We start from the raw sequence: 20,918 nt of genomic DNA, 5'->3' as shown, positions 1-20,918 counted from the left end.
ACTAATCTAGTCTCTGCCTCTATAGGTTTGCCTATTCTGGACATGTCATCTAAATGGAATTGTACAATCTGTGGCCTTTTGTGTCTGGCTTATTTCATTCAGTCTCATGTTTTCAAGCTTCATCTGCATTCCAGCACATATCAGTGCTTCATTCCTTTTCTCTCTCTCTCTCTCTTTCTTTCTCTTTTTTCTTTCTTTCTTTCTTTCTTTCTTTCTTTCTTTCTTTCTTTCTTTCCTTTCTTTTATTAAAGATTTTATTTATTTATCTGAGAGAGTGAGAGCACAAGGAGAAACAGAGGGAGAGGGATAAGCAGACTCTGCACTGAGCATGGAGCCTGATCACCCCTGAGATTCTGACCTGAGCCAAAATCAAGAGTTGGACACTTAATCGGCTGAGTCATCCAGGTGCCCCAGTACTTGGAATAATACTCCATTAAATGGATATGTACCACATTTTATTTATCCAACCACCAGTTACTGGACATTTGACTCAGTTCCACTTTTTGGTTATTGTGAATCATGCTGTTGTGAACACTCATGTTCAAGTTTTTGTTTTCTTTTGTTTTAAGATTTTATTTATTGTTTTCTTTTAAGATTTTATTTATTCATTCATGAAAGACAGAGAGAAAGAGAGAGACAGAGACAGAGACACAGGCAGAGGGAAAAGCAGGCTCCATGCAGGAAGCCCAATGTGGGACTCAATCCCAGGACCCAGAGATCACGCCCTGAGCTGAAGGCAGATGCTCAACTGCTGAGCCACCCAGGTGTCCTGATCATTCTATGTTTAACTGTTAGGAACTGTCGAACTATTTTCCAAAGAAATGTTGCTTTTTCAGAAAGACCTTTCCTGACCACCCTACCTGAAATAGTTGCCCTGTATCACACCTCCTTACTCTGTTTTATCCCTGAGGAGACAGCACAGTACAATGTATATATTTATCACTCTGCCTCTATAGGTAGAGTGACATGAAAATATCCGATGCATATTTGTTCATTTGTCTTCCCTTCCACAACATTGTAATCTCCACAAAACCAAATTTTTTTGCCAATTTTTAAAAAAAATTTTTTATTTATTTATGATAGTCACAGAGAGAGAGAGAGAGAGAGAGAGGCAGAGACACAGGCAGAGGGAGAAGCAGGCTCCATGCACTGGGAGCCCGATTTTTGCCAATTTTGTACCTTGCGGGAACTCCAGTGCTTAGAAAAGTGCCTGACATTGAGTAGCTCACGAGCCATGTGGGCGGGTGTCCCAGAAGTCACAGGAAGGAGGATGTGGCCACATAAATAAATGTACCCCAGAGAAATCCACAAGAAATCCACAATCTGTGTTCCGGGGGAAGCGGTTGGAGCAGGGAAGCCACAGCCCTGGGGAGGCTGTAGGGTCAGAGACCAGATTATTGCATTGAGGCCTGAGTGGGGGCTGAGGTTCTGGAGAGTCACACTTCCAAGAATGCTGATGCTCAAAGTCAAAAAGAGCTGCTTGTCCTCGGTCTGGAAATGTTCTGACACACCTGCTGCCCTCCCAGCATGCCTGGGGGAAAGCAGAACCCCTTCCGGTCTCCTCCCAGACTCCCATCAAATCTGCTGCATCCATTTGGGGTCCGTGGGTAGTGCGCTTGTTAAGGCTAATGGCTGTTTCAGTTGTCTGTGGCAATATAACAAGTCATCCACAAATCGGCGGCTTAAAACATAGCGACCTGTAATTTTCCCCAATTCTGTGGGTTGACGGATGTGGTTCCTTTCCTGGCCTTGCCGGGTTGTCGGACTCAGATAGCAGAATGGCTGGAAGGGCTAAGCGAAACTTTGCTGCTGGAGGCCCGCTGGACCGCTTTCCCGTCCTCGTGGCTTGTCATCCTCACGAAGCGAAGCCAGGCTCTCTAACTCAGCAACCCTGCAGCCCGCAGCATCCCAGGATCGTGAAAGCGGAAGCCGCAAGGCATGCTGGGGCCAAGGCTGGTAAGTCACGTGGAGTTGCTGCTACACACCGATTGGTTAATGCAAGTCACGGGGACAACGCACCTTCCGTGGAGATGGCGATGGAGAATAGACTTCACCTCTGGTTGCGAGGAGGACCAGTTACTTCCGGAGACGCAGGTGCAACCAAGTGGGAGGTATTTGCAGCCAGGATTTTTCAATCTCACAGTAACTGAGAGAAGAGTGGCCGTAGAAGGAGCTACGCGACGGTGGATCAGAGCACCAACACTTCTTGGCTGAGGGGCCTCCAGTGAGCCTCCTTTCCTCTCTGAGCCTCGGATTCCTGCCCATCAAGTAGAAGCAATCTAGCATTATCATAATCTTGATAGCCATCCTTTTAGGTTGCCCTCCAGGAAAATGAGCTACGAATCACCAGTTCTTCAATCTTTTCTGGCAGATTCTCTCCCTGGACATGGATAATTCCATTCACTGGGGGTCCCAGTTGGCTTTGGATGGACACGAGGAGGGAGGATGATAATGTCAGCGACAAGAATAGCTACCTCTTGCGGATCCCTGCCCAGGCTGCACGTATTACCCTGCTGATCTCTCGACACAGACGAGGAGTCTTTGGGCCACCCCAAAAGCAGAGCTTAAGAATTTGAAATTTTGTGGTTTACCTGGGAGGTGATTCTAGAGGCCACAGGAGGAAAGTAAGGAAATGGGACAGGGGGGAGAGAGTCCACACAGGTGTGCTCATGGGCAGGTACTGCTGTGAGCAACTGGAGCTCGATCTCCCTGAGCACCTCCAGATGACAGTTTAGGACACGCAACTCAGAGTTAATCCTAACCCGGAGCATTAACTCTCTTGCACTTTCCAGCCTGCCCTCCACTTGGGTGAGGGCAAAAACCCCTCGGACGAAGAATTCCAAGAGTTTACAATAAGAGAGGTGAATGCCAAGGGTATGTGGACACAGCACTGACAATCCTTTACTACTTCGATTTTGTACAGGAGGAACTCAAGGCATATTGTGACACTGCTAAGAATAAACCCCAGGCTCTTCTCCCTCCAGAGCCCTACTCTTTTAGACTTAAAGTTGCCTCTAGTTTAACAACATTTCAAACTAACATGTCCCCCCCCCCACCCATGAACTTCAGTTATAAGATCTTGCACCTTGTAAAACGCAAGCTGTATAAAAGACCTAAATATAAAGCCTAACACTATAAAATCTCTAGGGAAAACATAGGAGAAATTTTTGGATTGGGCAAAGATTTCCTAGATAGAACACCAAAAGCAAAATCTGTGAAAGAAAAATGAAAAATTGGATTTTGTTGAAATGTAAAACTTTGCTCTTTGAAGGACTGCTGCTAAGAGAATAAAAAGGAAAATCACAGACTGGGAGAAAAGATCAGAAAACATATCTTTTTAAAAAATATTTTATTTATTTATTCATGGGAGACACAGAGAGAGAGAGAGAGAGAGGCAGAGATACAGGCAGAGGGAAAAGCAGGCTCCATGCAGGGAGCCCAACATGGGACTCAATCCTGGGTCTCCAGGATCATGCCCTGGGCTGAAGGCGGCGCTAAACCGCTGAGCCACCAGGCTGCCCAGAAAGTCACATATCTGATAAAAGATTTGTCACCAGAATATATAAATAACTCTCAAAACAATAAGAAAATAATTTACTCATTTTAAAAACTATATTCATAATTGAAGTGCTATTTTATGTACAATGTGTTAGCATGAAGGTAGGTATCTTGGATACTCACAATTAAGGTAAGTCTCTTGGATGATCCACTTAAGGAAGTTTACTTAATCCAACTTAGTGAAGACTGTATCCTTTGCATAATGACAGAGACGCTGGTGGCACATAATGAGGCCTTATTTCTGGATCAGATGGTGCTGGTTTGAGCAGACATAGCAAAGACGACAACTCTAGCCAAACTTCCTTGGATGGCTCTAGTAGAGCCGCTTGTGATCCATCTTGCTCTCTCAGATGGGATGAGGCCACTCATTTCTTTAAATGGGCAAAAGCTCTGAAGAGACAGGTCATCAAAGAAAATACTCAGGTGGCAAAGAATTATATGAAAAGATGCTAAAAAAAAAAAAAGAAAAGAAAAGATACTGCACATCATTAATGATCAAGGAAATGCCAATTAAAAATTGCACTATGAAAATAAGAGAATGGCCAAAATTAAAAAGACTGATCATGGGATCCCTGGGTGGTGCAGCAGTTTGGCGCCTGCCTTTGGCCCAGGGCGCGATCCTGGAGACCCGGGATCAAGTCCCACGTCGGGCTCCCGGTGCATGGAGCCTGCTTCTCCCTCTGCCTGTGTCTCTGCCTCTCTCTCTCTCTCTGTGACTATCATAAAAAAAAAAAAAAAAAGACTGATCATGCCATGTGCTGTCAAGAAGGCAGAGGAAATAGAACTCTCATTCATCGCTGGTAAGAATGAAAAATGGCACAGCCACTTTGGAAAATACTTTGGCAGCATTTTAAAAAATGAAACACCGGGTTACCTGGTGGCCCAGCAGTTGAGCATCTGCCTTGGGCTCAGGGCTTGATCCTGGGGTCCTGGGGTCAAGTCCCACTTCTGTTCCCCCGCAGGGAGCCTGCTTCTCCCTCTGCCTATGTGTCTGCCTCTGTGTGTGTGTGTCTCTCATGAATAAATAAAATCTTTAAAAAAAAAATGAAACACATCTAATGCAATCATCCCCTCCTAGGTATATACCCAAGAGAAATGAGAGCATACATGCATGACAATACTTGCTCACAAAAGTTCACAGCAGTTTTATTTATGATAGCCAGGACTGGAAACAGCCTAAATGTCCACCAGCAGGTGAGTGTAGAATCAAACTGGCCTGTCCACGTAATGAAATTCTACTCAGCAGGAAGAAGGAATGAAGTATTAATGCAACAACGTGGATGAATCTCAAAATAATTATGCTGAGCTAATGAAGCCAGTCTCGAGAGGCTACATATTGTATGGTGCCTTTCATACAAAATTCTAGAAAATGCAAACAAATCTAAAGACAAAAAGCAGATCAGTGGCAGCTGGGGTTAACAGGGGAGGCTTACTAAGGGGCGCAGGGAATCTTTGGGTGGTGATGGTTGCATTCACCATCCCAATTGTGACGGTTTCATGGATTAGTCAAAACTCATCAAACTGTACACTTTAAATATGTACAGTTTAGGGGCACCTGGGTGGCTCAGTCGGTTAGACGTCTGCCTTCATCTCGGGTCATGATCCCAGGGTCCTGGGCTCAAGCCCTGCTTTAGGGACACATGGGTGGCTCAGTTGGTTAGGCATCTGCCCTTGGCTCAGGTCATGATCCCAGGGTCCTGGGATTGAGTCCCATGTCGGGCACTCTGCTCAGCAAGGAGTCTGGTTTGCCCTCTCCCTTTGACCCTCCCTATTGCTCATGCTCTCGCTTGCTCTGTCTCTCTCAAATGAATTTTTAAAAATCTAAGGGGATCCCTGGGTGAGAGAGAGAGGGCCTACCTTTGGCCCAGGGCGCAATCCTGGAGTCCCGGGATTGAGTCCCGCATCGGACTCCCGGCGTGGAGCCTGCCTCTCCTCTGCCTGTGTCTCTGCCTCTGTGTGTTTGTGTGTGTGTGTGTGTGTGTGTCTATAATAAATAAATAAATCTTTTTAAAAATCTAAAAAAACTGTACAGTTTATTGAATGGCAATAATACCTCAACAAAACTTTGTTTTAAGGTACTTGAAAAATTAAAATATTTCAAGTTAAAAATAATCACAACCTTTTGACTTAAAACCGTGGGGGTCTTAGTCACCTGTTATCTGTGAACAGGACCAAGATCATTTCTAAAGGAAATATTTGGGCTTGCCATTGAAAATTCCTGTGGGGTGTGTGTGTGTGTGTGTGTGTGTGTGCCTGAATACCAGTGACAGATGCCTCCCAGTATTCACTGGAGCCTGAGGCTAGCCCTAAATGGTGTTCTCCACTGGTCCAGTTAAACAGGGCCATCGCAATGTCTTTAGTAAATTTGGATTCCATTATATTGAATAATATCCTGTATTTGGGGTATCTGGGTGGCTTGGTGGTTGGGCGTTTGCCTTTGACTCAGATAGTGGTCCTGGGGTCCCGGAATCGAGTCCCATGTTGAGTTCCCCGCGGGGAGCCTGCTTCTCCCTCTGCCTGTGTCTCTGCCTCTCTGTGTCTCTCATGAATAAATAAATCTTTTTTTTTTAAAGATTTTATTTATTTATTCATGATAGTCACAGAGAGAGAGAGAGAGAGAGAGGCAGCGACACAGGCAGAGGGAGAAGCAGGCTCCATGCACCGGGAGCCCGACGTGGGACTCGATCCCGGGTCTCCAGGATCGCGCCCTGGGCCAAAGGCAGGAGCCAAACCTCTGCGCCACCCAGGGATCCCATGAATAAATAAATCTTAAAAAAAAAATCCTGTATTTGTATAGTAAACATTTCACAGTGCATTCACAGCTGTCTTCTACATGGCCACAGAAACATAATGAATTGGGTAACAAAAACTTTATCATCTATTGATGCTAAAGATGAAAAAAATGGGGTACCAAGAGAGTAAATGATTTGCCTGAGGTTATCATCTGGCTTATTGGGGATATTTTACATCTCGATTCCACATGAGGCACAGTTTCTCCCATTGTACTTAAATGATTTCCTCTCGGCTCCGGATTCTTATTTAGAGAGAGCGCTTGCCAGGGGCAGACCCTACCAGGTACCCACCACAGCCTGTGGCTCGCCCCTCACTCAGCCAGCTTCTCTCCGTGGTCTCAAACTCACTGCTTCCAGAAACATGCTAAAAGCACCCCAACAGTGGGGTCGGTCACTCGCTTTGAGTTCGGGCAAACCCGCTTTCCCTAAAACCACGCCTGCCCATGAAGCGATTCACCTAGGCCCAAGTGGTAGAAAATTGCTACTGTGTTTATGGAAAGTTCGATGGGGATTTGGTCTACACGTCTATCGGAGGGATTCCTCCAAAAGAATTTGCCGCACATCCCCAGATGTCTGACCCCACTTTCCTGCTGCCTTTATCAAGAGTGCGGTACCTCCGGCTGAATTTTGTGCACCAGACTCATCTCTTAGGTTCCTGTTCCCTTCCTGATCCTCATCTCTCTTTTGCTTCTGTCTTTTCATCTTATTTTATCATGTATGTCTCTCTCATTTCTTTTGGAATAAGGTAGGAAAATAGGCATTGAATAAAATTTTTAAATAAAATGTGGATGTTTGTTATTTCTTTTTTTTTAATTTTTATTTATTTATGATAGTCACAGAGAGAGAGAGAGAGGCAGAGACACAGGCAGAGGGAGAAGCAGGCTCCATGCACCGGGAGCCCGACGTGGGATTCGATCCTGGGTCTCCAGGATTGCGCCCTGGGCCAAAGGCAGTCGCTAAACCGCTGCGCCACCCAGGGATCCCTGTTTGTTATTTCTGAGCGTTGTTGAGAGGATTTGGGAAGGTGGAATGTGTTCACATCGCTACAAAAGGGGCTGGAATGTGGGAAGTGCTTGAAAAAATATATTAAAAAATATATATATATATTTGTCTTTCTGAGTGAGGTCCCCTTACTAGCCACTGCCCCAGCCCCAGTATCCCAAGCCTTTTATCCTGCCTGCCTTTTTCTTCCTTTCTTTCTTCTCATGGCACTTATGACTTGTTAATCTATGACATTAGGGTTCTTGCCATCAGTATTATTGACATTGGGGGCCAGTCATTCTTCGCCATGGGAGGCTGTCCTGTGTGTTATAGCCTGTTTAGTAGCATCCCTGGTCTCCACCGAGTAGATGCCAGTAGTACCCCCCCCCAAATTGTGATAACCACTAACGTCTCCAGACACTGCCCAATGTCTCCTGGGACTCATAATCACCCCTGGCTGAGAACCACTAGGCTATACAACTTACTTTTTCATTTATGTTCATTATTTATTTGTCTCTCTCTCAACTCCCACCTAGAATGTTTGCTCTGAGAAGGAAGGAATTTGCTTCTATGGGACGTTGATGTCTCCCCAGTTCCTAGATTAATGCCTGGCACAAGGTAGGTGTGCAATATTTATTGAATGAATGAACGTTTAGTGGGGTTAGTGCCTGGGGACGGTGCTAGGGCTTGACATGCATAACTCATGTCTTTATCCTAGCATCCCTTGGAGGGAGGACCTGTCGCCGTCCTCCTTTGCATGGAGGAGAAAAGCTGAGGCTTCATAGAAAAGCTACATATGGGACACCTGGGTGGCTCAGCAGTTAAGTGCCTGCCTTCAGCTCAGGGCGTGATCCTGGAGACCCGGGATCAAGTCCCACGTCGGGCTCCCTGCGTGGAGCCTGCTTCTCCCTCTGCCTGTGTCTCTGCCTCTCTCTCTCTCTGCATCTCTCTGTGTCTCTCATAAATAAATAAAATATTTTAAAAATTAAAAAAAAAAAAAGAAAGAAAGAAAGCTACATACATACACCCCCACTCATCCACCCAATAATAGAGTCCAGAGCTTAGCTGGCCACCACCCAACAAACATTTCTGTTCTCCCTTCTGGCCAGGAAGGATTGAATTAAGGTCAAGGTCAGATCCAACCTCCATGCACCTACAGAGAGGTTGAGGAGGGAAGCAAGAGCTGCCCTGGGAGGCCAGGCCTGAGGGAGTTTTTTCAGGAACCCTCTAGAAGGGACCAGAACTCAGCTGGACTCAGCCTCTTCCTCCTAGGAGGAAGCCCAGCCCCAGACCTCTAAGAGATGGAGGTGAGGTCCAAACTGAAGCCCCCAGCACCAGTCTGGAGATGTTGCTGCAGCTGCCAGGCCAGAGAGACTAGAACTGCGTGTGTGCGTGCACACACACACACACACACACACACACTCCCCACCCCTCTCCACTCCTCTACCCTGCTCAATCCCCTTCTACCCCTCCGCTCTGACTACACTTCCCCCATCCCACTTCACACTTACCCCTAAACCAGCCCAGACCAGAAAGGGCCCAGCCTTGCGATTGGCCTGTGGGTCCCAGTACCAGGAACTGAGAGGAAGGCTATGGGAAGGAAGGAAAAGAGAAGGCGGGACTGAGAGGAGGCTACATTTCTATCTATGCCCCGGGCTGGGCGCCTGCTCACCATGGACACTGCCGGGTACAGCAAGTGGGGCGGCGGGCTTGAGGATGTCCCTGGAGGTATGAGCAATGGGACCGCCTCACCGGCCTGCTTGGGTCTCTCTGGCCAGTGGTTTGGGGTTTGATGAGGGAAAGGAGGGGAACAGCTGAGAGCAGGTCCAAGTAGTGGGTGCAGGAGAGACACCAGAGGTGCCAGGACTAGCTGGACCTGGATTCAAATTCTAACTCTGCCACTTAGAGCTCGTGTGACCTTGAGCAAGTTACTTAACCTCTCTGAATCTCAGTTCCTTGGGAGGAATCCAAGTGCCCAGGGCTCCATCCTCAGGGCGCAGAGATCCAGAGTGGTCCTGGTGCAAGAGGGACCCAGGAGTCCATCTGTGTTTTCCAGGGAGCTGGGGACGCTGGGGACGCTGGGGACAGAGACTCCTCTTCCTGGGCCTGGTTCTGGCAGTGGCCACAGTCCTGTGGGCTCTCATCCTGAACATCCTCGTTTCTAAGGGTGAGTGACCGTATAATGAAGGGAGGTTGTGCCAAGCTGCCCTGGGGACAGACTTTCCCTCTGTCTCAGGTCTCACCAGCTGGGTCTCGGATCCCTGCGTGGGTCTGAGTGTGAACACATGCGAATAGAGTTTGTGCCCATCTTTGGGCTGTGTGAACCCACATGTGTATGTATGTGTGCACATGAGTGTGTGTGCATGTGCCTGTGTGTTTGTTGCTCCCGGGTGTGTGTGCACATCATTTTTTTAAAGATTTTATTTATTCATGAGAGAGATTAAGAGAGAGAGAGAGAGAGGCAGACACAGGCAGATGGAGAAGCAGGCTCCCTGCAGGAAGCAGCACGATGTGGGACTCAATCCTCAGACTCCAGGATCACGCCCTGAGCCAAAGGCAGATGCTCAACTGCTGAGCCACCCAAGCGGTCCTTTTTTTTCTTTTTTCTTTAAATTTTTAAAAAAGATTTTATTTATTTATTCATGAGAGAGAGAGAGAGCCAGAGACACAAGTAGAGGGAGAAGCAAATGTGTGTGCACATCACGTGTGCCGTATGCCTGCCCGGCCCTTCTGTGTGTCCCAAGCCTGGGGTCCTGCACCCCATAGGCAAGGGGAGAGTTCGGGGGACCTGCAGGAGCCTCTCTCCACAGCCTCCACAGAGCGACGGGCGCTGCTTGGCCACCAGGATCTGCTGAGGACGAACGGTGCGTGAAAACGGTGACTGGTAGCCACCTCCCCCCCACCCCCACCCCAGGATGTGCGGGGCGGGAGTGTTTAGGACCCTGGAGACAAGGTAGTGGGTGGGTGGGTGGGTGAGGCTGCCTCAGTCCCCGGGACGGCCTCGGAGTGGGGAAGGGTGTCCTGTGAGTCCCCGCAGGTGACCCGGCGTGTGCGTGGGGCGGGCGGGGATCATTTCAGCCTCGGAGCAGTCGGCAGCGCTGGGGGCTTTGAACCGGGAGGTCCGAGCCTGCAACACCTGCTGTGAGACTCGCGTGGGAGGGCGGGGCCCGGGCCGGGATTGGAGGAGGCGAGCAGGGGCGGGTTCGTGGCAGGTGGGGGCGGGACGGATTGGTCCTCCTCCTCCTCCTCCCCCGACCCCTCCTCTCCAGGCTTGGGGACCCAGAAGCTGCTGCAGAGGGCACGCACCGAGCTCGGGGAGGCGCAGGCGAAGCTGATCCAGCAAGAGAGTGCCCTGAAAGAACTGAGCGATCGCGGTGAGAGCGTGAGAGCGGGACACTGCCTCGCCCCCTGATTCCCTCACCGCAGCTGTCACTCAACCCTTGATCCACATGCTGACACCTATCCTGGACTAGGGTTACCGCGACCCTATCCTGTGACCCTGACCTCTGGACTCTGACCTTGACTAACACCCCTAGCCTCAACTTGGCCCCCGCCGGCCAGACCAGTTCTGGACCTGATGTCATTCTTGCCCGTGACCCTGACCACGGGACATGGCTGCTGACCTTTAACTAATCGTGACCCTACTCCTGACCCTGACCTGAGCAGTAACCTGAACTCCCTTGACTTCGCAGTGACCCAGAGCTTGGCTGAGGCGAGCAGGGACCGCGAGGGCATCCGAACCGAGCTGTTCAGGGCTCTGGAGGCCGTCCGGCAGGGGAACAGTGAGCGACACAGGCAGAGGGGAGAGAGGAGGGGACAAGTGGACCCTCCCTGTGGGCCTCGGGGTTCCTTGATCCGCCCTGCCCTGCCCCTTGACCTTGGCCTGTTCTCTGTGCCTCCACCCCTACACCTGGGTGGGGGGCACCTCCCCCGCGTTTTTTCCATTCGCCCTGCCAGGGAGCGCTTCACCTCCCTGACTCCCACCCCACAGGCTCCTGCGAGGAGTGCCCCGAATCCTGGCTGCCCTTCCAGGGCTCCTGCTACCTTTTTTCCGTCCAGCGGGCCACCTGGGAGGCGTCGCAGCAGAACTGCGCAGGCGCAGGCGCACACCTGGTGATTGTCGGGGACCTGGAGGAGCAGGTGCGCTGTCCCAGGTGGGAGGCGGCCTTCACCTGATGGGGCGAGGCCCGGGAGGGGTGCAAGGCGACTCCTTCCCACGCAGGGCTTCCTGAGTCGGAATACACGTGGCCGTGGTTTCTGGCTGGGCCTGCGGGCCGTGCGCCGCGCGGGCAAGATCCAGGGCTACCAGTGGATAGACGGAGTCCCGCTCAGCTTCAGGTGAGGGAAGGGACTTGGGGAGAGGGACGGGTCAGACCCCAGGGGAAGTGCTTTGGCCAGATCTCAGGGACTCGTTTGGCATGGGCGGGCCAGATCCCAGGACCTGGCGGAGGGTTAAATTCTGGGAGTTAGAGAGTTGTATCCCACGTGCATGCCCAGATTAGACCCCCAGGGTGTCTAGGTTGGACCCAAGCAATAAACAGGGTAGATGCTCAGGGCTGGACGCCAGGCCCATCCTCAGACTCCCAGAAACACCCCCCAACAAACCACTGCAGCCAGTGGAACACGGGAGAGCCCAATGACTCTATGGGGCGCGAGGACTGCGCTATGATGCTACGCACCGGGATGTGGAATGACGCACCGTGCGAAAACGAGAAGGACAACTGGATTTGTGAGAAGAGGCGCAGCTGCTGACCCCGCCAGGTGCCCACCAGCTGTACCCACAGCCTGCGGGTCGGGGGGGGGGGCCATCCGCGACGGTCCCCTGGGCTGTTCACCGTCCTGGCGCCGCCCACCACCATAACTACTAAGAGCCGTCCACCCAACCCAGGCAGGTGCGGGCGCTGGGACCTCCACTCCAACCTCATCGCAAGCCCTCACACAGACAACCTAGCCTCCACCCCCACCCAAATCCCGGCTCCTGGGCCGGTCCCTGGGCCCCACCTCCCTCCCTAACCAAAGCAAGGCAACTCAAGCATGGAGCTGGTTTTCTCCCATTCTACCCCAGACTGGGAGCCCTCACAGATAGGTGTTTTGTGAGCTGTCTTCGCAGCCCTAGGAAGCATCAATAAATGCTTGAGAAATGAATTTTGATTCATGGCTTTGGTGAGCTGTCCTAAGTTTTATCCCCGAGACCCTAATATGATCCCTGTGAGTGACCCTGACCTAAGTGATGTCCTGGCCCTATGATGCCCCAAAGCTCGGTGAGTAACCTGCACTTGGCCAGGACAGCTGGAGACACAGGATTGACTCAGACTCAGGGCTCCCCTGCCCCCACCCCTCTGATCTAGCTGGGCACAGGAATGATATGACCAGTGACTCAAAAGAAGAATGCATGAATGTCTCGTGATGCATTTGGAGAAGCCACACCTCCAGGGGAGGAACTGTGTTGGAATACTGCACCAGTGGCCCCTCCTTGGGGACACCTCTCCCGTGGAGATTTGGCAGTCTGAGACAAGGCCCTAAGGCAGGTGGGAGAGGGCCTGCCAGGGAATCTGAGGCACAAGTCCCTTTGTCTTGGGGACCTAGATTCTGTGACCACTGGGTGGAATGATCTGGAAATACACCTCAGAGAAAACTTTTGAGAAACAATGGGATTTCAGCATGAGGAGCTGGGAAGGGAGGTCTTTGCAAGCAGAGGGTGTTGGGATGTGCTAAGTATGGCTGAAGCCATTCGGAGGGTGCAGGGTGCACTGAGTCTGGCTTTATCAGCTGGGGACTTTTGATCTGAATTCACCCTGCACTCCTAAAGTTTTCTGCTCCCGTCCTGGAGACCTGGGGGCTCTCCCAGAATTTCCAGTGGAGACAGGAAACTTTTAGTTCTGGGGAGCCCATTGGGAGCCCCCAGGCTGCCCAGCCCTGAGGGCAGTGACTGGGCAAGCAGAAGAGAGACCACCACTCAGACTCCCTGGCCAGGGAAGACCCTCCAGTGAACCCCAATCCTCCTCTGGGTGCTCTACTACTGCAGCCCAGAGTGAGGCACTAACCAGGCCCCAGGAGCCACCTGAATGCTGGACAGTTAACATACCTAGTGGACTGGTGGCCAGACTGATGGATTTCCAGACAGTTGGGGTGGAAGGCTGTATGAGTTTCCTGGGGCTGCTGTAACAAATGACCACCAACATGGTGGCTTAAAAACAACACACCATTCTCTTGTAGTTCTGGAAGTCAGAAGTGCAAAATTAGTTTTACTGGGCCCAGAACAAGGTGTCATCAGGGCCAGGCTCCCTCTGGAAACTCCAGGGGAGAAACTATTTCCTTGCCTCTCCTTGCTTCTTGAGCTTCATTCCTCACATTCCCTGGCTCATGGCCCCTTCTTCCATCCTCAAAATTAGTAGGGTAGTATCTTGCTTCACTGATCACATTGCCTTCTTCTGCGTCAAATCTCCCTCTGCCTCCCTTCTTATAAAGGATGCCTGAGATTGCAGTTAAGGCCCACCCAGAGAATCCAAGATGATCCCCTGTAATACTGCACTAATCACCCTGAATTAGTGCAGACGCCACCCGCAGATTAAAGGTGCAGCTCCTCCAAGACTGCCCTCACTGCAGACACCAATTGCAAGTTTGAGGATACTGAGGCCACCCACACTTTGGACCAACTGATTCTGACCAACTGATACAAATTCAAAGGAACTCACAATCCCTCTGGTTTCATAATTCACTAGAGTGACCCATAGACCTCAGGAAAGCTCTGTCTAGTACTTACTGTTTAATTGTAAAGGAAGGACACAAATCCAGACTGGCCAAATGAAGAGACCCATATGGCGAGGGCCAGGAGTGTCCCAAACACGGAGCTTTGGTAGCCTGTCTCCAAGGACTCAGGACACGTCCCCTTACTGGCATGGTGATGTCTTTTCACGAACCAGGAAGCTCCTCTGAACGTTGGTGTCTAGAGTTCGTTGGGATTTCATTTTGAAGGCATGGTTGATTGAATCGGTGGCCACATGATTGCACCCCATCACCAGCCCCTCTCTACTCCATGGAGGTCAGGTGGTTGAAGGTCCCACCCCTCCTGGCTGGTCTTTCTGGCATGATCAGCCCCACTCTGAGTCATCTCCTTGGTATAACTCAGGTGTGGTCCCAGGGCCCCCCACGAATAACTAAGATCCTCCTATTACTCAGGAAATCCCAAGGGTGTCGATGATGCCTTCCAGGAACAGGGGACAAACACCTGCCAAGTTCTTTAATATTTACATCTTCCCACCTCTAAACTCTTAGTCACCTCTGCAAAATCTCTGTTGCCATATAAGACAACAGTCAAGGTTCCAGGGATTAGAATGAGGATATCTTTAGGGGCCACTATGCAGCCTCACACAAGCCATGACAAGCTGACACTCAGGCTCAGGGAGAGGGCAGCAGTCAGAACCCCTGCTTGGTACCTAAGTGCCTGGGTGAGTTGGTTTAATGATAATCTGGAGGACTCACAGATTCTAGTTGAATCTACTGACAATCAGGTGGAGACCCCTGGCCAAGTGAAGAGCAGAGACAAACTGACAGCCCATAGGCAGACTTCAAGTCTGGGTCACCATCAATGACAGATCCCCTGATGGGTTGTGGTGATGGATGCCGAGCGGCACAGGTGGGCAGAGAGGCCCCGGTGTCTCTCCTGGGAATGGACCTGAGTGAGCACAGGCTGTGGTTGAGGCAGAAGGAGGAGAACACTTAATATCCCACCATTAAGCAGGAGCTGCCCTGGGATATTTCAGAGGTCTGGCCCTGGCTAGAGCAAGCCAAGTCCTTAAGCCCCAGGCTCAGGTACTGGGGTCTGGGGTTTGAGGGAGCCCTGGGCAGGAGCCTGGAAAGCAAAATAACTGGCCTAGAGACCCCATCTTGTCTTCCACCATCTGCCCTACTTACTCCTGGTCAGCTCATAGGCACTGCGTCCCAGTGGCCAGGCTCTGACCTGTCAACATTGAGTTGGCACATGAAGACCCTGCATGAGAGGGTCAGGGTCAAGTTCCTCATCTTTGGCTTCCTGGTACTGGGCCCTCCCTCCTCCAAGTTTCAACCTCCCTGGGAAGAAAGGCATCCCCTGGATCCTAACAGTAATCCCAAAACAGACCTTGACCTTCGGTTGCTTTTGTTTTCCTGGAGAATCGGTCTTGCCCGAAAGGCTGTATTCTTTTTTGTCTTTTTTTCTTCTTAAGATTTTATTTATTTATTTATTTATTTATTTATTTATTTATTTATTTATTTAAAAAGAGAGAGAGAGAGAGAGCATGAGCAAGGAGGAGGGAGAGGGAGAAGCAGACTCCCCGCTAAGCAGGGAGCCGAATGCAGGGCTCGATCCCAGGATCCCAGGACCCCCAGGATAATGACCTGAGCCTAAGGCAGATGCTTCACCAACTGAGCACCCAGCCACTCCCAGAAAGATTGTTCTGAAGCTGGTACAGGAAGGGGTCTGAATACAGAGAAACCCTGTGATGTTTCCTCTGAGAGACTGGCTGGGCCAGGTCAGCAGTCTTAAAGACAGACCTCCTTTCCTGGAAACCCCAGAAGCTCTGAGCGCATTCCATAAGATCTGGAATATACCTGTCACATGCCTGGGACACAACAGCAATTGCCGAGAACACCACAAAAGGCCTGTGGTAGGCAGAATAATCGTCTCCCAAAGATGTCCATGTCCTAATCCCCTGAGCCAAGGATTTTGTGACCTCACATGGCCATAGGGGCTTTGCAAATGTGATTAAAGTAAGGGCCTTGAGGTGAGGAGATCATCCTGGATTCTCCAGGCGGGCTCAACATAATCACAAGGGTCCCTGAACGTGAAAGGGGGAGGCAGGAGAGAATCAGGGAGGGAGACGAGGCTACCAATAGTCAGAGTGATGTGACCTGAGAAGGTACCTGGTCCACCACTGTTGGCTTTAAAGATGGAAGAGGGCATCGCGAGCCCTTCCTGCCCAAGGATGTGGGCAGCCTTCAGAAGTAGTAAAAGGCAAGGAAAACCACTGCACACCTATGAGAATGGCCAAGATCGGAACACCGACAATCCCAGTGCTAGGTGTTGGAGCAACGGGACTCTCACTCACTGCCGGTGGGATTGCAGAATGGTGCTGCCATTCAGGGAGACAGTTTGGCAATTTCTTACACAGCTAAATGTACTCTTACCATAGGATCCAGGAATTGTGCTCCTTGGCATTTACCCAAAGGCGTTGAAAAAGTATGTCCGCGTGAAAACCTGCACACGAATGTTTATGGCAGCCTTATTCGTAATTGGTCAAACTTGGAAGCAACCCAGATGTCCTCCAGTGGGTGAATGGATAAGTAAACTGGTACATCCAGATAATAGAATATTATTCAGTGCTAAAGAGGAATGTGGTATAAGCCGTGAAAGGATGGGGAGGAATCTGAAGTGCATATTAATCAGTGAAAGAGGACAATCTGAAAAGGTCACTTATTGTGTGATTCCAATTCTGTGACATTCTGGAAAAGACAGAGAACAATGGAGGCGGTAAAAGCATCAGCGGCTGCCAGGGGTTGAGGGGAGGGAGAAATGAATAGGTGGAGCGCAGAGAGGATTATTAGGGCAGTGAAATGGTTCTGTAGGATGTCATGGTGGATACATGTTACTATACATGTGTTCAAACCCATAAAATGCATGAAATGTAAGACACCAAGGTCAAACCATAATGTAAGGGGCGCCTGGGTGGCTCAGTGGGTTAAGCATCTGCCTTTGGCTCTGGTCATGATCTCGGGGTCCTGGGATTGAGCCCACATTGGGCTCCCTGCTCAGCAGAGAGTCTGCTTCTCCCTCTCCCTCTACCTCACCCCCTACCCCCACTCTCTAGCTTGTGCTCTCTTTCTCTCTCTCTCTCTCTCAAATAAGTAAAATCTTAAAATAAATAAATTAACAAATAAACAACCAACAACCCTAATGTAAGCTCTGGACTCTGGATGGTAATGACATGTGAATGTAGGTTCATCAATTGTAACAAAGGTGCCCCTCCAATGGGGGATGTGGATAACAGGGCAGGTTGTGCCTGTGTGCAGGCAGGGGGGTATTTGGGAAATCTCTGTATCTTCGGCTTAATTTTTCTGTGAAGCTATAACTGCTCCTAAAAAATAAGGTCTCAACCTTCCCATCCCCCCAAAAGGACAAACAAACAAGTCTCCCCTAGAGCCTCAAGAACAATGCCACTCTGCTGACTCCTTGACTTTAGGCCAGAGAGCCTGGTGTCAGACGTCTGACTTCCAGAACTGTGAGATAATGAATTTGTGATGTGTTTTTTTAAATATTTTATTTATTTATTCATGAGAGATACACAGAGAGAGGCAGAGGCAGAGGGAGAAGCAGGCTCCCTGTGGAGCACAGAGGCCAATCCGGGACTCGATCCCAGAACTCTGAGATCATGACCTGAGCCGAAAGCAGATACTTAGCTGCTTAGCCACCCAGGTGCTCCAAATTTGTGCTGTTTTAAGCCACTAAGTTTGAGGTAATTTATTGCCACAGCTGCCAAGGACTAACATAGGAATCTCCCTGGACCTCACCCACAACTCAATGGTAACCATTTACAGCAGTCATCTGTGATAATCCTGTAACATACTTTCACATGTCAGTAGGTACCTGTACGCCACCATAGAAGTATCTCAACTCAACCAAAGCCACTGGAAACCCTAGTCATAAATTTTTAACACCCATAACATGGCAGTCACCGCTTGAGATCTAAATGTCACCTCCCATCAGCTGACAATACACACCTGTCGCTTTACCTTAACTAGGATGGCCATATGTCTCCATGTGTCATGAGGAGTCCTGGCTTGCACTTGCTCTGGGTATGATTCTTTTTTTAAGAGATCATTTTAAAAATCAACTTTATTGAGGTATAATTTATATACGATCCAAGGCACCAATTTATCACACCCATTAGGATGATGTCTAGCAAAAAACCGACAATAACAAAATAACAGGTATTCGGCACCTAGGTGGCTCAGTGGTTGAGCATCTGCCTTCGGCTCAGGTCGTGATCCTGGGGTTCTGGGATTGGGTGCCGCATTGGGCTCCCTGCAGGAAGCCTGCTTCTGCCCGTCTCTGCTTCTCTCATGAATGAATGAATGAATGAATGAATGAATAAACAAACAAACAAATAAATAAATAATCTTCTTTTAAAAAGGCAAAATAAACCCAAATAACAGATGTTGCCAAGGAGTGGAGAAACTGGAGCCCTCATGTATTGCTGGTGGGAATGTAAGATGGCACAGCTGCTGTGGAAACAGTATTGCGGGTCCTTACAAAATTAGGAACATAATTACCATGAGATCCAGTCATCCCACCCCAACCCAAGTGTTTGTTGACAGGTGAATAGATAAACAAAACATGGTCCCTCCATACAATGGAATACGGTTCAGCCTTAAAAAGGAAGGACATTCTGACACCTGCTACAATGTGGATGGACCCTGAGGACATTATGCTCAGTGACATAAGCCAGTCACAAAAGGATAAATGCTGTATTATTTTGCTTGCATGAGGTATCTAGAGTAGCCCAACTCATAGAAACAAAAAGTAGAATGGTGATGACCAGAACCTGGTGGGAGGGAGAAATGGGAAGTCGTCACTCAATGAGTATAGAGTTTCAGTTTTACAAGATGAGAAAACTCTGGAGATTAGTTGCACAAGGTGAATATATTTAACACTATTGAACTGTACACTTAAAAATAGCTAAGATGTAAATTTTATGGTTTTGTACATTTTATAGCACGGTTAACATTTTTAAAAGGTAATGCACCCATTTCAGGCTTACAATTCCATGAGTTTTCAGGAAACCAGCTGTGTGGTCACCACTACATCGCAGAGGTAGAGCATTTCCACCATCCCCTAAAATTCCTTCCCCATCCCCACCCCAGGCCACTACTGCTCTGCTTTCCATCATTGTTCACTAGACTTGCTTTTTCTGGAAGTCCTCAGAATTGAATCACACAGTGTGTAGCATCTTGTGCCTGGCTTCTTTCTCTAGGCTTGGTGTTTTCGAGATTCACCCAAGCTGTTGTGCGCATCCAGTCTGTTCCTCTTCATTTGTCTCGTCTTCCATTGTGTTGCTGGACCACAATTTGGGTATCCATTCACCTGTTGAAAGGTGTTTATGCTGTTTCCAATGTTAATTAGTAAGAATTAAACTGCCACAAAGAGTCTTGTGCAGGTCTTTTTGCAAATTTAAATTATCACTTCTGACGGGTGAATATCTAGGAGTGGCTCCAACAGTAGGTGACTGTTTATAAGAAACTGCTGGTTTCCCAAAGTGGTTGCACCACTTTGTGCCTCAATATTCAGCAATATTGAGGCTCCAGCTGCTTGGGGAGGGTAATTTTGACCCAGGAATGACTTCAGCCACTCTAAAGTTTGCTCTTCTTTATCTAGAGAAGAGCAGGAGGGGAGGAAATGATGCTGGAAGTTGAAACAGATAAAGGGGGGTAAAGCAGGAAGCTGGTGGTAACATGTACCTGATAAGTGTTCTCGTGAGAAGATAAGACTAGGGCGCTGGGAAGCCAGCAGTGGAGGGCGGGTGTCTCTGCTATTTGGAATTATAGCCCCTGAACCAAGATGAGGAGGACGTTGGTAAGAGAAGCTGAAGAGAAGGAGTCAGATCGAGTCTCTTGTGAGCAAGGAGCAATTTTTTTCATTCATTTATTAATCATTCATTCACTCATTCAATGCAATTATTTCCCTATCCACAAACATTTCTCAGCACTTAGTATACTCCAGGCACTGGAATGCCAAAGGAGAACAAGAGGGCAGGGTCTCTGGATACAGAGGAATCTGGAAAAACTTAGAGCAGAAGCAGCCATTTGCAAAATATTATAGATTTTATAAGCCCATTTATATAAAGTTCTAGGGTAGAAAAAATGGGAGAACGATGATTGCCTGGGAACAGAGGCAGCGATTGCCTGGGATGAACCATGAAAGAACTTTCTGTATGTTCTGGTACCTTGATAGAGATTTGGTTACGTAGGTGAATGCATTTGTCAAAGCTCAAAGAACACACTTGGGATGTGCACATTTTATCCTATTTTACTCAAAAGAGAAAAAAGTAAGGAGAGTGGCAAACAGATACTGGACTCTGTGTTTTCTGGGCTGGAGTATTAGGGGGAAATGAGCTACTGTCTGCAACTTACTTTGAAATGCATGAAAATACAAGATGGATTGAGGGGTAGATGGATGAATCGATATGTAATATACTGATTCTAGAATCAGGGAATGTGTTTCTCATCCTTAAACTCAATTCTTCTACATGCTTGAAAATTGTCAGTGCTTGAGCATCTGCCTTCAGCTCAGGGTGTGGTCCTGGAGTCCCAGGATCGAGTCCCACATCAGGCTCCCTGCATGGAGCCTGCTTCTCCCTCTGCCTGTGTCTCTGCCCCGCCCCTCTCCCCCCATGTCCCTCATGAATAAATAAAATAATGAAATGTTGGGGTTCAGGTTGTGGCTGGTACCCTTCTAGGGCTCACAGTCTGGCAGGGATGGAGTGGGTGATGAGGAAGGATAGAAGATGGTATGCTCACATGATGAGGTTGGAGGTAGAACATTCTGGAAAAGCA

General features: G+C 49.1%; 1 protein-coding gene across 2 annotated transcripts; it reads left to right on the top strand.

Annotated features, from left to right (window-relative positions):
- Positions 1–8,369: 8,369 nt before the first annotated feature.
- On the top strand, positions 8,370–12,476 carry CLEC4G (C-type lectin domain family 4 member G). 2 transcript variants are annotated; one of them, XM_072787475.1, is made up of 10 exons: positions 8,370–9,059; positions 9,388–9,498; positions 10,142–10,195; positions 10,410–10,472; positions 10,601–10,705; positions 11,024–11,113; positions 11,323–11,444; positions 11,554–11,669; positions 11,945–12,092; positions 12,220–12,476. In XM_072787475.1, exons 1-9 carry the CDS (start codon positions 8,978–8,980, stop codon positions 12,081–12,083), a joined length of 882 nt encoding a protein of 293 aa, XP_072643576.1. In that variant the 5' UTR covers positions 8,370–8,977; the 3' UTR covers positions 12,084–12,092; positions 12,220–12,476. The 2 variants fall into 2 exon arrangements, with proteins under 2 accessions (XP_072643576.1, XP_072643575.1); XM_072787474.1 differs by having other exon boundaries at positions 8,391–9,059; positions 11,323–11,471.
- Positions 12,477–20,918: the final 8,442 nt, after the last annotated feature.

Source organism: Canis lupus, chromosome 19, assembly GCF_048164855.1.
Source record: "Canis lupus baileyi chromosome 19, mCanLup2.hap1, whole genome shotgun sequence".
Taxonomy (NCBI): domain Eukaryota; kingdom Metazoa; phylum Chordata; class Mammalia; order Carnivora; family Canidae; genus Canis; species Canis lupus.
Note: the sequence above shows the minus strand (reverse complement) of the source record. Positions and strands in the feature narration are given on the sequence as shown.

Coding starts and splice junctions, on each gene's coding strand:
- CLEC4G (XM_072787474.1), top strand. CDS start 8,978: ATGCCCCGGGCTGGGCGCCTGCTCACCATGGACACTGCCGGGTACAGC. Junction 10,196..10,409: donor GGATCTGCTGAGGACGAACG/GTGCGTGAAAAC, acceptor GGATCATTTCAG/CCTCGGAGCAGTCGGCAGCG. Junction 10,706..11,023: donor GAAAGAACTGAGCGATCGCG/GTGAGAGCGTGA, acceptor TTGACTTCGCAG/TGACCCAGAGCTTGGCTGAG.